The sequence below is a fragment of the Dicentrarchus labrax genome, unplaced genomic scaffold (genome assembly GCF_905237075.1).
Source record: "Dicentrarchus labrax unplaced genomic scaffold, dlabrax2021, whole genome shotgun sequence".
NCBI lineage: Eukaryota > Metazoa > Chordata > Actinopteri > Moronidae > Dicentrarchus > Dicentrarchus labrax.
In genome coordinates, this window is record NW_026136714.1 from 320,920 (window position 1) to 345,747 (window position 24,828).

Genomic DNA, 24,828 nt, shown 5'->3' on the forward strand with positions numbered 1-24,828 from the left:
TCGGCTAACTGTGGAAGCCAAATTAAAATCTAGACTTGTGTTTGCATGCAAAGTGTCGTCTGGAATAATAAACCACTCTTCTTTAGTGGGAAACTATAACAGACAAACTGTATGATGAGAACTGTTCTTTATAGATACTTTGTTCTCCTCTCCAAACTAGACAGATCAAACATTTTCTTAAATAGATGTTTTTTCAGTTTAAGAACCTTTTAGGTTGTTTTTATTTATGTTTTTGATGTTGTATTTGTGACTATTTTGGTTTTGTTTTTATTGCAGATGTTTATTGTTGCAGATATGGAATCAGTTCACTTATTTTTTTTTAGTTTTTTTTGCATTTATTTGCATTTTTTGCATTGATATTGTTTGATTTTTATTGTTATTGTTAATTGTTTGATTACACTGTTGTCTCACAACAAGAAGGTCCTGGGTTTGAATCCCAGCTGGGGACTTTCTGTGTGGAATTTGTATGTTTTTCCTCCTGTATCCCCCACCATCCAAACATGTATGTTAAGTTCATATCTGTAGTCAGTGCCCTTGACCAAGGCTGCTGACCACTGTCCTGGTACTTACAGGTCAAATACATTGAATGAATTTCCCTACGGGAATCAATAAGGGATTGCTTACCTTTGTGTGGACCACAGGAAGACCAGCGACCACTCTGAGGAAGCTGATTGAGCTCTAATAGAAGAATAAAGAATCAAGGTTTGGTGAATGTGTCACATAGAGTGCAGTGCCTGCTCTCTCCAGCAGGTGGTGCTATCACAGTCACTGTACTGTGTAATACATATTTCTAATACTGTTGAACCTGGATAAACATCTTATGTTATAACATCCCATCAGATAAACATACACAGCTTGCACCAATATCAGATAGAAACATTTCCATATGCATGTTTACTCCTTTCAGAAGCCAATATTTCCATATTTATTTATATTTATGTAACAAAGTCTTTCCACTCGCTCTCAGTGATGTAAAGTCTGCAGACTGAAAGCTCCCTCACTGTCACACTCTTCCTATAGTGCTATAACCCTGCTGGCTTTAACAAGTCCAAAAACAGTCCAGAAATGTAGTCCTTTACAAATGTTCCAAACACACAGAGTTTGATATTTAAATGATGTAATAAGAACTGAATATTATAATGCAGAATAAATTGGTATATTGCTTTTCATATTCCATCTAAGTCTTCATTTGTTTTCTGTGACATCAGCTGAAGTCAAACAGCAGCTCTGATTGGGCAGCTGTTATAATTACTGTTACTAATTACACCTGTGCACCTGTCTCCTGTTACGATCAGTCCAAATATCTGCTGTGAGAAAGGCCTGACATCGAAACACAATACAAGAAGTGATTTTAAAGTCTTTACAAGTTATTTATCACCCACGAATTTTAATTTTGGTGCCAACATGATTTTAGACAAATAAAATACAGCACTACAGTGAAAAATGTAAAAACCATGACAGTGAAAGACTGTAAATAGGTTAAATATAGTTTCTTTAACAGTAAACTACCATTATATCTTGTAGCAAAAACATTATTTATACAGACTTTTGAAGGAATTTATATGGAATTTATTTTAATATTACAAAAAAACACTGTTTGTGTGACAAAACAGTGTTTTTGTTGGTAAAAACTTTTGTTTATAGAGTAAAATACGGAATAAAACTCTACAGTACTAATATCCTTTAACTGACTAGTAGAAAAAGTTCTGACAACCACAGCGAGTACCATACAATACAATATGTGCAAAGAGAGCTTATAAAAGCATAAATACACCAAATAAAACAAAATATAGATTCAAACAATCAAAATGTAGAGATGAAACAAAATATGAAAGAACAATAAAAAGCATTATTTTTTAACACATATTTTTTTAAAAGAGAAAGTGTATTGTTTGTGTACATCACCTCCTATCAGATTTAAATCAAAGTGCTCATTAATAAGTACAGACACAGACACAGAGCAGTCAGGGCCTGAACACACTGAGCTCTGCTGCGTCAAGTTAAAGTTACAATAAGACCAGAGATCATGAGCTTGTGCGAAAATAAAAGCGCCACATTTACCTGGAAAAACAATCATATAAAGACAAACTGCACTGAACACACACAGAACCTGTTAATGTGAATTAATCTGACATATAAAGTGATTTATTCCGCAGGTATTTATTATTATCCTCCCAACGGATCTACTTTCTGAGTTTGTGTGAATACATTTATATTGAACTAGCACTGCAGAGCACCTTCTATAACCATACACTCATATTAATGTAAAAAGAAATAAATATTGTTTGTGTAATTTCCTTAACAAAAAAAAAAAAAAAAAAAAAAACCAACATCCTCATAATAAACTAACCCAGTTGTCTTATTTTGAAAAGCCCAGCCGGATGCTGTCTGCGCCGTTAGCACCGTGTGCTCAGGATCGGTGTTTTTAAAGGGAACCAAGGTTGTTGAGGTCTGGTGGGCTCAGCGGGTTGAAGGTAAGCTGTCCCCTCTCTTTATGTCCGCTGTCTGTCCCCGGTGGGGTCGGGGGGTTTCGGCTCCGGTAACGGTCTCTCGTTAGGGAAGCTTATCGCTTTTAGGTTAGCGGAAATCAAGACGCGGGAAAGTGTCAAGTGAAGACAAGTGGTGAAGTGAAGCTAACGGGCTAGCTGGGTTGGGGAGCTAACAGCGGCTAACGGCTACAGGCTGCTCAACTCACCGGCGTCGGGCTCCGTTTGTCGGGCTGCTGTACTCGACTGTGGGGGGTCGGAGGGTGGATGTATTTATTAAATATAATTATTATGGTGGTTATGAGGAACAGTGTGTTTCCTCTGTATGGCTGCTGGTGGGGGGGGGGGTTGGGGCTGCTGTGGCCCCCCCCCACTAACACACTGTATCCTGCCTTTAAACTGCCTCTGACAGCCTTTAAAGATATTAAATATTAATGTTATAACAGGTTATAATGTGTGTGTGTTTGTTAACTTTCATCTTTTTATCTGCTGTTTGATTTGTGATAAGTTTGTATTTTATGTGTTTATGTGGCTGGTTCACTATGGAAGCCCTTTAGTGCCAATATGAGAGGGAAAATAAGGATTATTTAAGTTATTATAAAGAGAAACTTTATTAAAATATTGGTTTAGTATCGCAAAGTCATTATAATGAGGACATATGTCATTATAGTGATTACAGAATCTTTTTTGGTCACATTTTGTGGAAATGAGCTTCTATAGTTCACTGTGAGGTTGTCTTTTATTAATATAATAATAATAATAATAATATAATAATATATAGGGCGAGTAAATCTAGCTACTCAGTTGCACAATCAGGGTAAAAAAATAGTGAAACACATGCGAGAAAATAGCAAGACAGCGTAAGAGTTGTAGCCAAACCCACAGGAAGAGCGTCCGTCACTGGCGTCCGTCACATGATCCCAAAAAGAAAAAGTAGAAAGAAAATATTTTTCTGGGGACCACCTGGAACCCCTCAAGGACCCCTGTGGGTCCCCTGACCCCAGGTTGAGAGTCACTCCATTAGAGGATGTGGGAGAAACTCCAACTGTGTGTTTGTGATGAGTTTGAGAGCAAGGCAGGTAAAACGGGGTCGTTTTTTTAAAGCGTAAAGTTTCTTTAAAACGCCACAACGAGCAGCTGAGAGGGTTTTTACTGTTATTGGATAATAAATAGTTTTCATGCGGCCAAATAAAAACTCTGGGCACGAAGATGTGTCAACGTTAAAGTTGAACCTGGATATATAAAGAACAGAAGTAGTTTTCTGTTGGTTATTTAGCCCCGAATGTGAATTTCATGCCAAGTTATTTTACCTAAAACCAATAAAGACGAACTCTTGGTTATTTTAAAAGATATAAATGAAATACGGTAGCCCAGAAGGGAACATCTCTTAAAATGTCCCCCAGCAGCTCGGCCCTACCTCCACTCCCTGCTCTTTGGGGGGGCGTCAGGGTCAGGAGACTGGCTGATCTTACCTGCAGGCTGTGGTCGGTCCACTCTCCAGTGTGAGCACTAAAACAACCTTTCAGTGAGCGTTCGGGCCTTCGCTCCGTTACAGGAAACGGCCGCTGCTGAACGCTGAGTGCAGGAAGACTGCGTGGACGTCTGAAACAAAAGCTGCGAGCCTTCATGCAAATCTCAGTGTTTGTTTATGGAAATGAGAAAAGAAGAACACAGTTTAAACAAAGGGAATATATTAAAAACACAGCTGGAAGGAGAAAGTGGAGCGGTCCTGTAACGTTGATGACTGGCTGTAGACATTAATCTCTACTCACTGACTTCTTGACAGGTTCTGGATGGAAGTTAAAGTCAGAGGATCCTTTTCTCTTGGCTGAAGGTTTTATTTTGTCAGGAGAAGCAGAGCGACCTGTAAATACCCCGTCAGATGTATCGGGGGGGGTCATCCAGCTGTTAAACTCCAAACACAAACTGATTCATAAAAGCTGTCAGATGAGACGTTGAGAGCAAATACTCGCCGTGACTCAGTGTGTGTGTTTAATGACGGCCACGCAGATGGAGGAGCTCACAGGGCAGATGGGAGGTGGTCATTGGGGTCGGTGAGTCATTGTCTCCTAGAGTATGGGGGGGGTAAATAATAATAGGCATTCTGTCGGTTTTACCCCAACCTTTAATTACACCAGATCCTTCCTTTTAAAAACAATCTCTACCTACGAGTCAGGAAATATCCGATCGCGATCGTTTTTTATTGTTATTTCCACTTCAACTTGTACAGCGGATACGGGAATGAAATGTAGTTTCTTGTGGTCCAATGGTGGTATATTTATATAAATAAAAATATTAATATAATATAAAAATATATATAAATAATACACAAAACAACAGGCATTCATACACACTACAAATGTTAAACGCTGGGGTAACGGGAGAAGTGATATCATAATCTTTTTGATCTAAAATGTGATCTTTTGTGGAGTTTAGCCAGACTGGAAGTAGCCTCTGAATTTATCATTAAAACACAATATTGTATTAGATCTAAAAAAAAATTAAACTTGGGTTGAATAATTAATCAAAATCTTATTGAAATCACATTATGTAAGTGTGTTTTCTTCCAACAAATGTCACATTATCATGATTTTAATTGTTTCCTTCAGTAAAAATAAAATGTGTGATGCAGAGATAATCATTCGCACTAATCCCGACTCATATCACGTGATTACCATATCGTGCAGCCCTGATTAAAACCTGAGTTTAAGTTGTAAACAGAAGCCAAAGATAACTTAATCATAAAATATTGTATTGTTTACAATACGACACCCGCTGTGAATCGTCCAATCAGCGCAGCCTATTGGTGAGTTCACTCATTAAGTTTGGAAACAGAAGAGGACATTAAATATAAGAAGTAGGAGCAGTTGGTAGAAATGGGAATAAATTAGATTTTTATAACTTCCATTTTAAAGTGTGAAGGTCTTTTCAGACGGGGAGCGACTCTCCGCCTGCGTACTCGCTCAGATTCGCGGCGTAATCTAAACGCCAGGTAACCATGGAAACAGCTTCTGTGCACTATTGTTGACCGCTAAAGTTAGCTAAATTGGCACAGTCATGCTTCATAGGATGAAATCCCTCCTGTTAACGTCCAGATATCGCTTTTAAAAACAGTTCAGCAAACTCTCAAACAGCATCAATCGCTCCCCGTCTGAAAAGACCTGAGGGGAGAGGAAGATGTTCACATTGTCTTTGGCTTTCTGGTGCAAGCCCAGTAAACATTGGAAGCACAGTGCCGGTGAGCGGTCAGGTTGTAAACCAACATACGGCTCAGAACTGGCCCACCAAGGGGTCCGATCAGCACTCTGGAGGACTTTGCAAAGTGTTGTGCTGTCTTTAATTCCACTTTTTCAATAAAATGCAGAAATATTCCTGATTTATCCACAGAAATAAAATACTGACTGTGGATCAGCAGACTGAATGTGGACAAACAGACTTATTATTGAAATTGCTCTGAAGAAATCTCCGTCTGTTCATCGTCTCATTAATAGTTTGAGTAGTGAAGGATGTCAAAAGGTACTTCTACTTCTTTACGCTAAAAGAAAGGGATACGATCTGAATGTTATTTATAGGTTATTTTAGTGGTACGGCCCCCTCGGGATCACATTGAACTGTATGTGAACTGAACTGAGTTTGACACCCTGGCTTTAAACAATGGGTAGAGTCTCTAGATTACAGTATCGCAGTATATCTGACTAACCAACATTTCTAAATGGGACTTTTACTTACAATACATTACAGTAACCTTTGTCATTGTTCAGGACAATGTGAGGAAATGGTGTAAAAATGCCCACCACGAACTCCCAGAGCCCACGCTGACATCTTCAAACGCTGAACTTTAATAATTGGCTAATTGTTGTCGCTCTAATAATTTAAATGTGCTCCTGTGGAGAGTTGAAACAGGATAACAGGAGACGAACAGGAAGTGGTGAAAGTTTTTAAAGAAGTTTGTGGCGTCACATGAATACAGTGTCAGTTAATGATTGGTTGCTATTACTGTCGGTCTTTAACAGTGTGCATCTACAATCACACGAGAGAGATCTTTTATAAAAGTTGTATAAAAACTGTTAAATCACTGTATCACTGTCTTGTGTGTGAGCTTGACCTTTCTGTAGGAACAAGAGCTGCTTTTCATTTGGATTAGTCCAGGAGGCGTTGATCTGAGCTCACTGTATACTCCCTCTGAGCCGAGGACGCACTGTGACTGTGCACTGTGTAAAATGATCCGGCCGCTGTTGTTCCTCGCTGACCTTGAGCTCACAAGGCCACGCTGCTCCCCCCCCCCGACAGGAGCGTTTACAGCCTCACGTTCCTCCTCCGGAGAAGCTCTTGAGTTTTGAAAAGTCACCATGAAACATGACAGACGTGGTCACATTGTAGAGAGAGTATCAGACGGATTTCCAGTGAACGCCTCAGTGTGTCTTTATAAACACTTTGTTTCCATTAATGTTCAACAGAGAGAGAGAGAGTAACAACACCCAGGAAGACACTAATGTTCCAGTTTGTTTAATAAATGACCTTTTCCACCATGATGACACCAGTTCAACAGTTTGCTTTCTTTATTAGACACATTTAGTGCAACGTACGAGAGCAGAGCAGATATATGAGGATGTAACAATACAACTCACAATCCTGCATCCACAATAGGATCTTATCACAAAGGAACAATCTCTTTATTTCTCAGTCAAAAAACTACAAAATACATTTTCTTTTCTTTATCAAATTAAGAGACATTTTTATTTCTGAGTATAAACTAGAAAAATAATCCATATTTCCTTTTCTTTGTAAAAGTGAAACTTTGAAATATAACAAAGGTTTCACAATGAACCACAGCATTATAATGACGTACTGTAGAGCAGAAAAGACACCCTGGCCTACAAATACTAAAACAGGAATGTTTTTATCTGTGTAAATAATCACAATATGATGTTTTTACCACATCGTGCAGCAAAGTAAATGTCAGAGGACCTCGGGAAGACTGTAGTAACATCTGTGTGGGAAAACTTTTAATTCCTCCCAATAATTTGAGCTCTCTCGTTCCACGTTAGGTAGACTCAGCAACAAACGTTTGAGCAGCACTGTATAGAGATTCACTCAACTCACAATTCAATAAAATTCACAATATGAGACTGAAGACAGAATATGACCTGAAAACAAAACTACAAAATGTATTTTCTTTATCAAATTAAGAGTAGTTTTTATTTCTGATGTACAGTATCAACTATAACACAATGCACACTCCCTTTTCTTTGTAAAAATGAAACTGAAAATATAACCCTCAACTTCCGTAAACAGCCTCATATCTCTTGTCTGTTATCTTCTTACTTTTATTTTAAATTTTTCAGTCAGTTTCAACGTTTTTGAAGAAGCAAATGTTTGCAGGATGCATTAGAAAAAGGGAGACTATAAGATGAATTAGATAAGATAAGATAGCCGCTCTTTGGACTGTTTCTTCCTCTCCACCATCACTGCTTCCCTCATGTACACAGCAGTAAAACACAGCCTATCACTGACGTACAGTCACTAGTTGCTTCCTGTCAAGCAGCCACAGAACATACGTGTACGCCGCACTAGAGCACCAGCATCTCAGACCAAAACAATGGGACAGAAATACAATAAAAATCCTAAATTCATCAAGTTAGATGTTAAAATATTCCTGAAAATGTCTTTATGTTGTTATTGTCAGTGTCTGACAGCATTATGGAAAGGATCCCTACAGAGATAGACCTTTAGTTTAACCACAAACAGCCGTAATATCACTATCACTCTCCACCAGACTCCAGAGACAAAAACACTCATTTAACCTCACAGATCATCGTAGCTTCATTAAAACCGTCTCTGTTAGTGTTTCCAACAATCACCAACTCTGGTTTGGTGGAAATAAATCCTTAATTCACCGACGTAGATGATAAAAACAGCAGTTTCAGTCGGAGCAGACCGGCTGTGGAAACAAACCACAGAGAGGCTGCGATACAACACAGGCAGAGGGAGAGAGACAGCATGTGACTCTGTAGCTTTATATAGAGAACAGCTGTTAGCTGTTACATTAATGTTTATATAACCTTTAATAACATCTTCCTCCTCTTCTTCCAGGTTGCTGCTGGTTGCAGGCCCCTGTGGAGCAGAAGAGCTGTGCCATTCCCCCCTTTTTTCCTCTCATGTCCCCCCCTGTGTGTTTCCCTGTGTGTTAGTGACCCCGCACCCCCACCCACCCCCCACCTGGTCCCTCCCGTTGTGTCGCCACTCCTGCCCGAAGCCCCCCTCTCACCCCATGCTTGGGACAAAGCCAGCTCACTGCCAGCCCAATGACTGCCTGGATCGTCCTGCCTGTCAGCCTGTCTGCCTTCTCCATCACAGGAATATGGATAGTGTGAGTTACAGTAACAATAAGATATACTGAAACATAATGTGTTAACGTAGTTTTATAAGCTGTTTACATGATTAAAACTTAAAGAAGGAAGTTGCAAACAGGAACGTGTTGATGTCTCTCTGTGCTGCTGAATGACCCTTTTCCTTCGAGCCCAGACATCTTCAACACAACTTGTGTCATCGGGGATTAGAAACTGTGTTTGTTACATTTCTAACTTTAAACTTTAACTAACACCCTTCAGTTCTACTCGCTCCCTCTCAGCAAATATGAAAAAGTTTTCCAGTCGTGGAAACATCTGGGAATTGTTTAAAATGACCAAATATCCTGGAAAAAATCTGTTCTGGAAATGTTTGTATTCTCATATCTTCCAGCCTAATGATGATCACATTTCTTGTTGCTGTGGTTGATAAATACATGCACAGTGATGTTAATTATACATGCAAGGAACACTTTAATTTTCTAGAAGTTTTACTTTTCTGTAAAATAAAATTGATTTGAACTCTTGCTGATGGACGGTGGTCAAATGAATGTAGTCAGGTTGCTCGAAACTGCAGCTTATATAACCTGTTTTGTCAAAAAATACTCCTGGAAAATGTCCTGGAAAATAATTACTTAATAAGAGGGGGAACCTTGAAAGCACAGTGATTCTAGGGGGCGTGGCCTCTGGAGCTTTTATAGTCACTAGAAGCACATTCACGCTGTTTGTAGCTAAGCTCGTGGCTCAGAGAGGATAACTCTCCGGTATCTGTGTGCAGTCCGGTGTTTCTACAGCGTCTAAAGTCTGAACCGCTGCGCCACAAAATAAACATACTGAGTAGAGGGTTAGCAACAGCTATCATAAACTCCTGTGAATGAATGCGTTTCCATCAGTATACAGTTTAAAATGAGTGCAGCTTACAGCTCAAAGAACATCTTAAAGTGTGGAGAACCTCTTTAAATTCCAGCGTGTTCCTTGCTCCACAGGTATGCCATGGCTGTGATGAATCACCATGTTTGTCCTGTGGAGAACTGGTGAGTGATTCTTCCTCTATTGATCCGAGGAACTCGTAAAGAAATATCTCACAGTCTGTTTCTGCCCCAGAACTGAACTCGCTGTGTCACCGCTACAGGTCTTACAACGTAACGTGCACAGAGGAGCTTCCCCGACCAGGCTTCCCCAAGACATGCTGCACCATCCAGGACATCCCCCTCATCAGGTCTCCTGCTCTACCTCTCCTCCTCTCTGCACGTCAACGCTTTGTTTCTGCACGACACTAAAGCCATTTTGTGTCAGCGAAGGCCCCGAGGCATGAATTAGCACCTTGTTATATTGTGGCTCTGTGACAGTCATTAACCCACGCTTTGCATAAATTGCATTTGTTTAATCTGCAAATAATGTGAGGACAAAGGCACTCTTGTAAAAAGGCACCAGGAGGCTTTTCTACAGCACACAGAAGTCCAACTACATTTATTATCTACACAGAATATCACAGACGCGGTTTAACTTTCCTCTACAGCCCACATTGTGTAGTCATGTCACTGTATTTATTCTGGTACATCCTCACTGTACATGGCGGCGTTTCTCTGTGGAAATGGTGACAGATGTTAAAGTGTGTGTACAGTGATGTATGAAGGTGAAGGTCGTTCTCCTGCTCTCTAATGCTGAGAGCTCTTTTGTCTCCGTGTGCTACAGTAAATGTGGCTCCTTCCCTCCTGAAAGCTGTTTGTTCAGCCTGATCGGCAACGTTGGAGCCTTCATGGGTAAGGCCACACACACACACACACACACACACACACACACACACACACACACACACACACACACACACACACAGGCATGTCATTTAAAGGAACAGTATGACATTTTGGGAACTATACCTATTTGCTCTTTGAGCAGTCAGAGTCCTGGTTGGAGCCGCTGTGAATCACCTTATTACTGTCATCAAACGAGCTAAAATAAACCCTTAATTCACTGAAGTTAGGTGTGAAATTACAGCTGTTTTACCTCTCGCTCGTTTTCCCCTCACCGCTGAGCAGCTGCTCTCGTTCTTCGGAGACAGAACAATAAATGAGTAAAACGAAATGATAAAAATCTGCCAAAGAAACATTTATTTAATTGCGCAGCAGCAAAAGAAAACAGATGTTTCAGCCATATACTTTCCTCAGTGTTACTGAGACATTTATGGGTGTGACCCTGTTAAACAGCAACCAGCCAGCTGAGACTGATCATTAAAACAACATATAAAAAAACAGCTTAGCTTAGCATAAAGACAGGATACAGCTAGCCTGGCTTTATTCAAATGGAACGAAATGACCCTACTGGAGCCTCCAAAGCTCACTATTAAAAATGTGGTTTTAACAGGGGAGCGGGGGGGGGAGTACGTGTTGCAGGATTTCTTTGCTGGGGGCGGTGACATCCCAGAGTCCTGATGTTTCTGTCTGGTTGCCGGGCAACCAGGAGAGACTCCAGGAAGTCGCTGCATCCGGAGAGAAATAGTTCCAGCACATAACTCCCCGTAAAACAACAACAGGAGGTTGATACACTTCAGTTTTTGTACCCACTGAACAAACAAAGTATGTTGTGTTGATATGTGAGATTGCTGGTATGAAGATTGAACTATACACAGAACTAGGTTAACTGTTTTCCTCCTGGCTGGAGTATAATAATTAGAATACAGACAAGAGGGCGGTATCTTCTCAGCAGGACAGAAAATAAACGTATTAATCCTCTAAAAATCATAGATTCATTAGATTATCTCTCATATACAAACATATACTATTATGGTGTAAAACAGGGTGTTAAAAGTATATATAAAAGCAAACAGTTATATATATAAAATATTTTTTAAATTAAATATTCTGTATTTTTTTTAGTAAAATGTCGAAACATGTTGTTGTGTCCTATAGAAATCACAGTTAAGTTTCAGTGACAGTCCTGCTGCATTATTCTGCTCTGTAACGCAGACGCGATGAATCAGTGAATCTGAGGTGAAAGGTGTTTAACGTCTCCCCCGTCCAGTTTGTGTGGTTATATTAATCCTCCGCTACCCTCCCAGAGACACGGAGGGGCCTGAAATAGCCTGCGCTCGCTAATCAATAATGAATGCGGCTTTCCTGCCACTTCCCCCCCCTCTGTCCTCTCCCCTTGCACGCACCCTCCACGGCCTTCCTCCTTCACTCCTCCTCCTCCTCCTGTCGTGTTTTATCACCACTCAGCTCTGCCCCAATTTCCTCCTCCTGCCCATAATTGCGTCTCTCCTGCTGTATCTACAGTTTTTCCAGTCCTTGTGTTTCATTGCGTTTTGATTTCTACATTTTGGTTTCTGTCATTGCTTCTGTTCTCCATTCTCTCTGCTTCAGCTTCCACCTTTGACTTCCTCTCTGTGGGCGGCTTTAATGCTGTTGATCTGTGTGTTTTACTGCTGTAACAGACGGCAAACTGCAGGTTTATAGTTCCCAACAGAAGAAAACCAGAGAATGTCAGTAGTTGAGTCCGAGAGCAGTCACATGACACCAGCTACAACGACAAACAAACAAGAGCACCGTGTTTAAAGAAGTATTTTAGAATGTGTCATTTACAAAAAATCAATAAATAAATGAACTAACCCAGGATGGTTTTTGATCGTCCACCGAACCACAGATTCACATAAAGGCTAAAACAATATGATGTGTATACTGAAGGCTTTGATTACTGTTGGGTTTCCTTGGTCATACAACATCGTATAATATAACAATATATAGGTAAGAGGTATGTCGTTTTATTTCTCAATTTCTATCGTTAACTTCGGCCTGATCCCTTAAAATAAGTGTCCCATATGTTTCTCTAAAGGTATTTGAGTTCCCTCTGACCACACACTGTAGGTTAGTGAGGTTAGTCTGTACTGAAGCAGGCACATATTGATCGATTGATCGGGATAGATACCTAACATACACAGCTTCACCACTAGAGGGCTCTCTGTAGCAGCTCTACATGAGACCAGGTTGACTATGCATTTCCCATTTTGTACATTATATATTGTGTGTTATGGATGCAGTGTTAATGTGTCACCATCGTCTTCCTCCCCCGTGTGTCCTGCAGTGGTGATGGTGTGCCTTCTGCGTTACGCCCAGGTGATCGAACACTGCCACCGATGTTGGGTCAACACCAGCGCTTTGGTCTCCGGCTGCACCAACGCGGTGGGTCTGGTCATGGTGGGAAACTTCCAGGTAAACTCACATGAATGCATTTAATTCAGATTTTGGTGACCATCTGTTCTGGACCTCAGACCAACTGCAGACTAACTGCACCGCTCTGTTTGTCAGGTCGATCATGCCAAATCTCTACACTACGTGGGCGCCGGTGTGGCGTTCCCAGCGGGGCTGCTGTTTGTGTGCCTGCAGTGTGTACTCACCTACCGGGTGGCTGTGACCGCCCTCGACTACTGGATGGCCCATTTCAGAGTGGCTCTGGCACTGGGAGCAATGGTGTCCCTCGTCCTCAGTATCCTTTAACTCACCTGTGTGTGAGTTATGTACTGTATGCTAAGGTTTTTAGAATGAAAGGGTTTGTACTACCATTATATAAGCAGAAACTGCTGATTGTACGGGCCATGCTGTCAGTTTTAAAGGTTATATATATGTTGTAGTAGAGCACCAGTTCTCGGTTTGGAGTGCGGGGCTTCATGTGTATCAGTTTGGGGGTCCTTGACACCAAAATGTGAGAGCCACACTACAGTCAACCAGACTCCATTGATAAAACCAGTAATTAAACCTAGCAGATACTTCAGACTGGATAGAAGTTCAATAAAACTCTCCAAACCATCTTTGTTAGGGTCTCCAACAATCACCAACTCTGGTTTGGTCAAAATAAATCCTTAATTCACTGATTTAGATGAGAAAATAGTTGCGCGATGGGCTGTAATTTAAAACAAATGCACCTGTCAAAGTTCATCCACTAACAGTAGTTGTTGTTGTTTGTTCCACTAACAGTAGTTGTTGTTTGTTCCACTAACAGTAGTTGTTTCTGCTGACAGACTCAGGTTGTTATTGTCAGTGTCTGACAGCATTATGGAAAGGATCCCTACAGAGATAGACCTTTAGTTTAACCACAAACAGCCGTAATATCACTATCACTCTCCACCAGACTCCAGAGACACAAACACTCATTTTACGTATCATATCAGGATAACATTGTAACGTAATTCAAAGCAGACAGAAATAAAATGAAAGTCACCAAAACCCTAGAATGAAGGCTGTCTCCCAGTCCGAGGGCTCAGGAACTGTCTGTGCACTGTAACGACTCACTGAGCCATCGTTAACATTATTAGTTACACCTGAGCTTTCTCAAATCAAAATGTCTGCCTTGAGCAGGGTCTACTAACTCCAGTCAAGATCTTAAATTATGTCACGCGCACACGTTCATTAGACCTACAAACACAAACACAGACGTTGTCGATATGAGTTTGTCTCTTAAAAACCAGACTGATCAGGCTGTGTTGTGGTTCCAAACAAAGGAACAGGTTGTAGAGTTTGAAGGTCGACCAGCCGGCGGCGTGCTGATAAAACACTGGCGAGTCGAGTTTGTTTTGCTTTTCACTCCACGAGCGCTGAGACACTTGTGCACGGGTCAAGAAGTTTGTCCTTCAGCTCTGAGACAGGACAGCCAGACCACGATAACATCTGTCTGGGCTCAGTTTCAGCGCCCCCCTGCCTGCCTCTCAGTTAGGAACCGGACAGCTGAGCCGACTGTTCCGTAATCAGCAGAAAACTCTTCACAGCCGCTCCTTAACATTCTCCAATTAGAAAGCAGCTTAGGGGCGACTGTTTTCCCTCCACCACTCGCTGCTGTCATCCCTGATTTCTGTCCTCGTCTGTTCGGCGGCAGGGTCGAGAGCCATTCAGGTTCCTGTTCATTATCTGATAAATAATACGTCTAAATAGATCGAGGTCACGCTGGCCTTTAACTCATTCATTTCTGTGAAGAAAACTTAATGAAACAGTTATTTTTAAAGATTATTATGTAAGATCTGAACTTTGAAGACACAAATCCAGTTTGTTTATCAGAGACTGAAGGCTCTGTGAATAATAGTCCTGCAGTAGAAAACAACCAAAGAGCTGAAGAACAATGAGAAGGAAACACTGAATCTGTCAAAAAAGAAGAATATTAAGTCGGTTTGATTGTTAAAAATCATAAAAATACACAATACAGACAGAAAATTGTATAAAAAGTTCCTAAAAATATCAGGAAAACTCATCTCTGATCAAAATTCACTCGTTCCTTCCTGCAGTTAATGAGTTCACTGTTCATTGTACAGTTTATCAGCTGTTCTTTATCGCTATTGTTATTGAATAAAATCTGAAATATCTATAAAATATCACAGTTTACTGTTAATGGAGCTGCTGATTGAACTCTGATCACATTATGAATTCTCATCTGGCACCATGAGGTCGTTTATCTCCTCTCAGGATGTCGTGGATTTGATTCAGGCTCATGATGTTTGATTCACTCTAGATTCAGTGAAGGGCAGTTTGAGGGCTGGTTTCTATTTAGTTTCTGTTTTCTGTTCAGTTTAGTTTCCTATGGGGGTTAAAAATAGACTCAGTCATGTTGTGTTGACAACAAAGACATTTCCTGTATATTTTTAGTTTAGTTCTGTAAGTACACAGTATTGTTTCAGTTTGTTTTCTTTCTTTTCACTCCTGGTTTTAGTTTTTATTATACATCAATTAAACTATTCGGAGCCGGTTCCTGATCTCGAGCCAGTTCTTTGTGACACCCAGAGAACCGGCTCTTGACTGGTTCCAGCGTGGCACCAACACCGGGCTGGTCTAGAACCAAGAACCACTTAACAACAGGGGCTGGGACATCTTGTGCTATATATTTATGAGCTGTTTGTCTCCGAGATGTTTGTCCTCCTCAACGTCTTCCTCCTCCCAGGCGGCATCTTCTTCATCCACGAGAGCTTCGTCCTGCAGCACGCCGCCGCCATCTGCGAGTGGGTCTTCACGGTGGACATCCTGGTCTTCTACGGCACCTTCACCTACGAGTTCGGCACCGTCACCAGCGAGACCTTGATGGCGGGGCTGCAGCAGAGCCACCACCTCGGCTCGGGGGTCATCATGGGCCCCAGGGCCCGGGGCTCGACGCTGGGCGGAGCGACCAAAGGCCTCAAGTCCCCCGGGGGAAGCAGCACGTCCACACATCTCAACTGTACCCCCGAGAGCATAGCCATGTTGTAGCTCTGACACGCCCCTGCAGAGGTGCATCGTGGGCTCCCACAGGAAGGCGAGACGACAGAGGAAGTTGTGATATCTTTAACCGTCGAACCAACAGGTTATCCCGTCTGTACTATCTTTTATTTCTTCCCCAGCGTTGGTCCGAGACGCCACTGCGGTCCTGGTCCCTGTAGCGGAGGGAGGGGCCGGTTTAAAGACTGGAGCCATGAATGTTTTCCAAGATGGCGGTCGATTTCTTCACTTGAGTATGTTGTTTCCCAAACAGAGTTTTTATATTCCGGTTGTTTTTTTCTATAACTGTGCCCACAATGTTTTTCCTCCTCCCCCCCCCCACACACACACACACTCCTTCATGAACTCCCGATGCTTTGATGGCCCACCTGTTTTTGGCCTTTTCGCTTATCTCTGCACGGCACACTTTTTGAATGAGAGAATAACAATTACCGTTTGAGTTCGCGTAGTAAGTAGAAAATATTGAATGTTTGAGAAGTGACTAGTTAACAGTTATGTATGTTTTTATGGCCTTTTTATTCAATCAAAGCATAAATTATCTGTCAAACGATCGGCAACAAATCATTCTCCTCACCCGACACGTTGATCCGGTCGCACAGATGATTTTAATGCAAATTTTGATGGTATTTTTAAACATAGTGTGTGTACACGTGTATCATTCTTGAGATCATAATCCATTTCACTGACCCGAGTGCAGCTCAATCACTCGTCTCCCTGGATGTCAGTCGTCCCACAAGTCGTACGGTCGGATGATTTCTTTGTAACATTTTAAATCCGGGTATCATTCCTTCTTTTCACGTTCGATCCAAAATCAGAGAATTACAAAACCGTTTGTTATTCCTTTATAAATCCGCAATAATCCCAAAGAAAGCCCAGAAAATCCTGGAGGGACTGACAGCTGATAGTTAACTCACTGTCTCCATGGCAACAGCATACTTCCTGTTTGTTGTTTATACCTTCACACAGGTGAAAATACGAAGCTCATACTCAAATCAGACACATTAAATATCTAAACGTAGGAAAAATGAGCTGTTACTAGTTTTATGTGTTGGATTTATAAATGAATCATTCTTTTTATTCTATATTGAATGTGAAAAGAACAGATGATTAATTTACATTTCATGCTACCTTTTTCTTTTATGTTTTATTACATTGACTGTCCTGTCCGGTGCAATAATTGCCATCAATCATGTGATCGTTTCCGCTCCTCTGGAGTGAACAATGCCTTTTTCAGTGTGTCGGAGTTGAACAGTGCTTGTTTTTGTTTCGTTTGAAGAAAAAGTGACACGGAGACATTTTGAAGCGAAGGTGCTTTCGAAGGTTGAAACTATAACCCGACTAACGCACTCACAGAGCGACAGTTCTCGTCCACACACTGATTCGATTCCAGGCTGGACCCTTGGAAGCCTTATTTGAGTTTTCTGTTACGAAGCCTTTTCAGTAGTTGTAGGTTCGCAGGAGTTTGACTGACAGGTGGAGATGATGCTCGTTGACTTTGTGCCATAAACCTCTTGGCGTCTGTACGGCAATACAACCAGACAGCACCACAGGTTGGAGACTTGTAAAGTGAAAGTGTGTCACATATTTAGAGGTTGTTGTTTTTTTATGATTTCCTGTTGCCAATTTCTCCAAAAGTGATAATTGATCCTTCCTAAGTCCCGCCCCTTTTTGCCCTGCGCTCCAATCACGGTCAGCATATCTACTGTTATCGGAGCACAGACCAAAAGTGGGCGGGACTTTTAGGGTCAATTAGCTCACCACCTGACTGCCACAAACTACCACTGCTCCAACTAAAGCTGACTAATGCCACCCTGTTTAAGTTCCACTCAGAGTCTTTTTGTGAGAAGTATGTTTCATAACACGCACAGTATTCTGCCCTCTGCGTAGTGTTGATGCATTTCTAACTGTTACCACTGGATGCCAGCAATACACGTTTTTAAAAAGGTCACATCACCTACCTCTTTTTATCTTTTGTGGGTTTGATGTTCTGAGGCAAAAGCTAGAGTTCCAACATGTTTATTTTATTTCCATCTCACAGTTGCTTTGAGGTCGAGAAGTATTTAATGCGATGTTGTCTCGGTGATCCACAGAGACCGGACGGTGGATCTGCTGTGACATGAGCTGTGTTATCATGTGTCGGGTCAGTTTTCTTTTACATCTTTTGTGCAAATGATTTTTTTCTTTCTGGGACTGCAGCAATCTTGATCTTGCCAAAAAAAGAGTGGAATCCACAGGAGGTTTGGTTGTTTATCCGTGTGTCTGCAGTAGGTGTATGAGTATGTGAGTGCACTGTTTTAGCCTTATCCCTCGTGCTGTGCCAGGGGAACATGTTCTTTTCTTTTTTAATCTTGTGTTCAGCTGTAGCCTATTTCACCATACTGTAACTAAAGTCACAAGGTGTGACTACAAATGGCAGCTTGTATGAGCCCTCACATCAGGGTTGGATATTCTTCTGTAACAGCATCTCCACCACACCACCATCTTCCACAGGCCAAAATTACAGGTGGATTTTTACAACCTTTTCTTTCCTTTTCTGTTACAATGTGCACTTCAGTGAGCTGTCATATGGTATCTTTGTTTGTGGGAGAGTCCTATATTACAAAAAGGCTGCCTGACCTGTACACGTCTTGAACTCTAGCAACAACAACACAGAAACAAACGTCTATAAAGAAAAAAATGTATTAAGTCTCATTTCCTGGATTTGAAAAGTATGTAAGAGTCGGAGAAATCCCCAAAAACAAGTCGACACAGATGATTTTGTTTCCTTTTATAAATTCTGTAAATATGTATGATTTGTCTATCATTTAGGTATTTTCATTTGACAGAGATTTATATTCAAATATGAAATAAAAATGATAAATTATTAGATGTTTTGTCTCTTTTTCCTTCTAAACAGCAGAAGTTTTGGTGAGTTGTAGAGCCCGACTGATATGACGGCCGATAGATTGAATATTTAAGCTGTCGCACAGATACGACTGCAAATTAAATATTCTTTAACATGTTCAATCATTTAACAAATGCATTATCAACCAAAGGCCTTTACCAGTCCCTCCAGGAAGTTGCGATGTTGCAATCACAACAATTAACAAAAAGCCTAAAAACATCGCAATTATTTAAAAAGAAGCTGCTGTGAAATCAGAATCAGAACTATACCAAAAAAAAGCCAGCGGCATCCTGGAGGACACTGGGGGCGTTTGTTTCGATCAGCATTCTGAAATATTAAATATATTCGCACACATGCAACGTCATTTATTTTCAGGGTAAATGTTTTCGGAGATTTCGCATCGCAAATAAAGTTTAATAAATTGTTTTAAGTTCACATCGATGCTGATCCCTATGACGACTAAGGCCTCTACTCTGAGCTGTTGGTCACTGTATTGTACATCACAGCGCACTCTGCTGGATAAACCATGCAGTGACACATATATATATATTACTTTAGGATCTTATATAGGACAAATTGCTGTATATGTTTGTGATATTGCGGCTGATATATCGGTCGGGCTCTGGTCCAACACAACAAACTGACATCATACTCATATATAACATACAGTTATATAGACAGTGTGGAGGAGTATTAATGAAATGATGGTTAATGGAGTGTTTGTTCATATAAAAGGTGGATTTATTTGCGAGCAGTAATAGAACTTTTGGCAGAGCGGGTCCAAACGGAGCATTTGTAGTTTATATACTGGAGAGTAACTCGTGCACCAACAGTGAACTGGTTTCACACAGATTAACAGACAGACAGCAGTCACTTGTGTAATGTAGAAACCATCAACATATATAAGGATGGACGACGTGACAGCTCTCCTAAAGTGAATCCACACCATCTCTATCGCCCCCCGGTGGCTGACTGCAGTATAGGTCATGCCTCCATGTTAGCAGATGGGACAAACTAAACCAAAGATCAATAAAAATACATTCATTTTCAATCGCTCTTATTCAAGTGTTCATTTTTCAGATAACTTTGGTTTTAATTAATTATTTGAAGCTATAAAACGGGGCTTCAACACCACGACTGACGGCTGAGCACCACTGCGCAGACTAACGCAGCTTTAACCGCAAATACTCTTCATTTCTATACAGTGGGAGGAAGTGGAGACGTCCATCTTTTATATGTCGATGGTAAACCAGTTCAGATTTCTGGAGCCAGAAGAGAAGAGATACTCTCTCAAACATCAAAACGGCATCATGGGACGTTAAAGGGGAACTCCAGCATGACGAGTGCAAACAGTTGAATGGAGTCCTCTGTGGCTCTACAGGAGCTTTATAGGGGGGGGGCAGATTACACAATAACAGAAAGCTGCTGTTACACTGGGAGTTTCCCAGGAAAGGAAATGCATCATGGGAAGTGGAGGATCCAGCGTGTGGTCTTTAACGAGCACCCAAACTTTCTAGAAGTACGCTGCTGGAGTGCACCCTAAGATTCTCTCAGATTTAAACATTATTAAAGTCTTTATATAATTCATATTAATTAGACAAATATGGCTAGAAGATGTGTTTTTTTTTGTGCGTTTAAAGCTAATAAATGTAAATAAAAAAGAAAGAAAGACACTGAATTGAAATGCTTCAGTGCTGCGTCCCAACGACGGCGAGAAAACAGCGTTCATCCAAACATTTTCTATTTCCAATGAGCCCGTAGCGGATGCTGCGTTCACACCACGTCAGACGAATGGAAGCAACGCGCTCACACTTTATATGACGGCACACATATTCACCGTTAACTAGCTGCTTATAAGAGACCTGCATCTAATCGGAACCCTGCTGTTAATTAATATAATATCATTAGAATTAGTAGGATATTATTATTAGTCATTATTAGAGTTTTCCCTCAACAACCTCCTCAGCTCATAACTAACATACTGTCCTCAGTGTGGGCCAACACGCATTAAAAGCTTTTATCATTTGAAACATTTAAACTTTAAAAGGTCTTTAAGTTATGAGCAGGATCTCACTTTAGAATAAGGAACGTATTCTGAGTCATTTAGGTCGCGGGTTCACTCTGCAGACTTTGGTTCAGATGTGACTCAGAACTCTGGTCCGCCTTCAAACGTGGTCCACATCACATTCAGGTCTGATTCTTTGCAACGTGACTTCAGTGTGAACTCTTTTTACTTTTATGTTACTGTAGATCGACACTTCAGGACTGTGACCCGTCAAATAAAACCAGATGTGAACACTGAGTCTGCAGTGTGAACGCAGCCTCACTTGTGTTTCGTTAAGAACAGACGTAATAATCTAGTGGTTTCAGATTGTAACTGAACACTGCTCGCACCTGTATTTAACCTGGGAATGGGAACGGGCTGTGTGAGTGTGAAACATGATGGTTCAACAGGGCGGACTCCACCAGAAGAGGACAGAGGTTACTGAGGGAAAAGTCTTAATGCAGAATACAGCATTAATAAAAGCTTCTTAATGACTAATAAGAGTCAATATGCTACTAATACTAATAAGTAAGGAGTTAATGGTGAATATGTAACGTAATATAAAGTGTTACCAACAGCTCTAACAGGAGAAGAACGCTTTATTCTAAAACAGTCTCGTGGTTAAATAAGATAAAAAGAAGCCTAAATGAGCCGTTTTTATTCTTATATATTTGTAATATATATATCATTTTATTTTGAAGGAGCCAGTGAGGGTGGCTTTATAGATTTATTCATACTCTGGATATGTTTCTGATATTTCTAACTACAAACATGAGGCTGACATCGGCGTGATGTCCCGTGGTTGAACATTCTGTGTGAGATGGCGTGAACGCAGCATTATTCACTTCCTGAGGCTTTCCATTGTTTTCAGTAAAAATGTCACCGAGCCACGAACTCGTACCGCAGCGCTGTCGTGTCATGTGTACATGGCTCCGTGTAGATCCTCCAGCCTGTGCTCCCGCTGTTTTCTTCTCTCCTGCGGGACAGACAATAACATTCAGCCGGGCACTGACGCCATAAGGAAATCACGGTAAAGAGGATGAGCTGCACCGTCCCACGCTCACCTTGTCTTTTTTAAACTCCTCGTACTCCGGATTGTCGGTGGGTAACTCGAGTCGGCAGAGCGGACAGGAGTTGGTCTGCGATTGCAAAGAGATTCAAAAAGGCAGCCGCTCCGTTATGAGTCCGAAAGCAAAATGAAATTCTGAATGAGAAGTTTGTGAGCTTTACCTTGCCCAGCCAGGGCAGTATGCATCCTGAGTGGAAAAGGTGTTTGCAAGGCATTTCTCGAACCGACTCTTGTTCCTCGAACTCCAGCAAACACACGGGACACTTGAGACCTTTGTCTGCAGAGCAAAAAGCCACATTATGTTCCTCTAGTGGGATTCATCCAGGAAGGGTCTGCAATGTATCACTGCAATCACTCCTCAGGTCAACAGATTAAAGGTTATATAAAGTAAGAGATTCAAAACATTAATGTAGCAGCAAACAGCTGTTCTCTGTGTAAAGATACAGAGAGTAACGCCGACTGAAACTGCTGTTTTTATCATCTACGTCGGTGAATTAAGGATTTATTTCCACCAAACCAGAGTTGGTGATTGTTGGAAACACTAACAGAGACGCTTTTAATGAGTTTGATTCTGTTTCTGTCCACTTTGAATTAAGTTACGATGATCTGAAGGTAAAATGAGTGTTTTTGTCTCTGGAGTCTGGTGGAGAGTGATAGTGATATTACGGCTGTTTGTGGTTAAACTAAAGGTCTATCTCTGTAGGGATCCTTTCCATAATGCTGTCAGACACTGACAATAACAACCTGAGTCTGTCACTGGTGGATTTATTAGCATCAAGCTGTGAAGTAGAAGCTACACCAGAGCCAGCGTTGGGTTCTATCTGGTGAACCAGCAAGGTGAAAATGACCGGTTCTGTCAATGGAGTCTGGTTGGATGAATGAATTCTGTGTATGAGTTTGTGGTCCACAGACGTTCTCTCCGTCTGTGTGTTAGCGTTCTCCTTCCCTCCTTCCCTCCCTCCCTCTCTCTCTCCCTCCCTCCCTCCCTCCCTCTCTCCCTCCCTCTCTCCCTCTCTCCCTCCCTCCCTCCCTCCCTCCCTCTCTCCCTCTCTCCCTCTCTCCCTCCCTCCCTCCCTCCCTCTCTCCCTCCCTGTCACCTGCTTGCTCTGGAGAGATGATGACCACGGTGAGCGTCTGGACGGCGGTCTTGGCAGCCGGAGGAGGAAGCCGCTGGTCCCAGTCCGACAAATCAAACGCCCCCGAGTCCATTAAGTCCAAGCCCTGCATTAAGGACCTGCACACACAGAGCGACAGCCAATCAGAGCGCCGCACATCACGAAGCACTTCCAATGAGTGTGTGTGTGCTCGGCCTCACCTGGCCAGTTCCAGGAGCGCGTTCTGCCGATACTGCTCCTCGGGGTTGGTCGGCTCGCAGTCGTGCTCCTCGAAGTAGGAAGCCATTTTGGTCCAGCCAACGCTTGTGTCCTCTTCAGACAGACAGGCAGGCAGACAGACAGGCAGGCAGACAGACAGGCAGACAGACAGAAAGGTCACATTACAACTTATACCTGATGATGAGGAGAGTAACCATCACTTTACTACACTCCTTTATCTCCCTCCTCCCCGCCATAAACTCTCTACATTATATTATCATTATTATTATTATTATTAATATTATTAGTATTTTTTTTATTATTATTATTATTAATTATATTTATTATTATTATTATTATTATTAATTTATTTTTTTTTTTTTATTATTATAATATAATATTTTAAATAATTTTTTAATTTTAATTTTATTTATTATTATTATTATTATTAATAGTATTTATTATTAGTGGATTTAAAGAAATATTCAGTGAAGTTTTTTCCTTGAAATTCAGTTTATAATTAACCTTTAACAGATAATTAAACTATGTTAATGTTTGTTTTTATAAACGTTAATGTAAATAAACATTAATGTAAATAAACATTAATGTAAATAAACGTTAATGTAAATAAACATTAATGTAAATAAACGTTAATGTAAATAAACAATGTAAATAAACATTATATTTGTCAGTATTTATACAATCAGAGACAACAGATGTATTTAATGTGTTTCTAAGTGTTTCTTTAGAAGTTCTCAGATAAATTAATGTTTGATAAACTTTAAGTGAAAGTTAAACTGAGATAAACAAACAAACACGATGTTGTTGTTGTTGTTGTTGTTGTTTACAGTTTACAGTGAATAATAAACACAAACGGCTCCAGCGGGACTCGAACAGGAGCTCGACCCTTCTGTGGTTTCTATAAAGACACACAGACAATCACAGACAAACACAGACAAACACAAACAAACACAAACAAACAAACAAACACAAACTCTTCGTTAGCTCGACTCACCTGAAATGTTAGCAGCAAACAAATATGTCATTCTTCCGGGTATGACGATCATTGTCACGTGGTACTTCGACCAATCACAGCAGGGACTCGCTCCCCGTTTCTTCAGCAGTACTGCCGCCTGCTGGTGGGAGACGAGTACTGACCGGATAACACCACAGCTGATTGTCAATCGATATATGATCGGATCAATAATTAAACACACTACCAGGATAACATAGATCTGTCAACACATTAGTTTTTTTTTTTACAACATTTTTTTAATCTTTGTTTCATTATTTGTTTTATTTATTTATTATTTCTGTTTGTGGAGATCATAAATAAACTTAAATACAGGTTTTTAATTCAATTTAATACAGATTGAGTTTCCAAATCTTTAGATTATTCAAAGTACAAACATAATATCAGTCTTCTTACTTGTACTCTTGTAGGTTTGGATGTGGT

General features: G+C 40.9%; 2 protein-coding genes across 2 annotated transcripts; one reads left to right on the top strand and one right to left on the bottom strand.

Annotated features, from left to right (window-relative positions):
* Nucleotides 1–2,369: 2,369 nt before the first annotated feature.
* LOC127376269 (transmembrane protein 150A-like) lies at nt 2,370–18,928 on the top strand. The gene is made up of 8 exons (XM_051422994.1): nt 2,370–2,474; nt 8,580–8,856; nt 9,820–9,867; nt 9,966–10,052; nt 10,529–10,596; nt 12,914–13,041; nt 13,138–13,315; nt 15,752–18,928. Exons 2-8 carry the CDS (start codon nt 8,792–8,794, stop codon nt 16,051–16,053), a joined length of 876 nt encoding a protein of 291 aa, XP_051278954.1. The 5' UTR covers nt 2,370–2,474; nt 8,580–8,791; the 3' UTR covers nt 16,054–18,928.
* Nucleotides 18,815–24,440, bottom strand: rnf181 (ring finger protein 181). The gene is made up of 6 exons (XM_051422998.1): nt 24,388–24,440; nt 23,375–23,486; nt 23,157–23,293; nt 22,221–22,336; nt 22,055–22,129; nt 18,815–21,966 (listed from the first exon to the last, which is right to left on the bottom strand). The coding sequence occupies exons 1-6, from the start codon at nt 24,437–24,439 to the stop codon at nt 21,907–21,909; spliced, it is 552 nt and encodes a 183-aa protein (XP_051278958.1). The 5' UTR covers nt 24,440; the 3' UTR covers nt 18,815–21,906.
* Nucleotides 24,441–24,828: the final 388 nt, after the last annotated feature.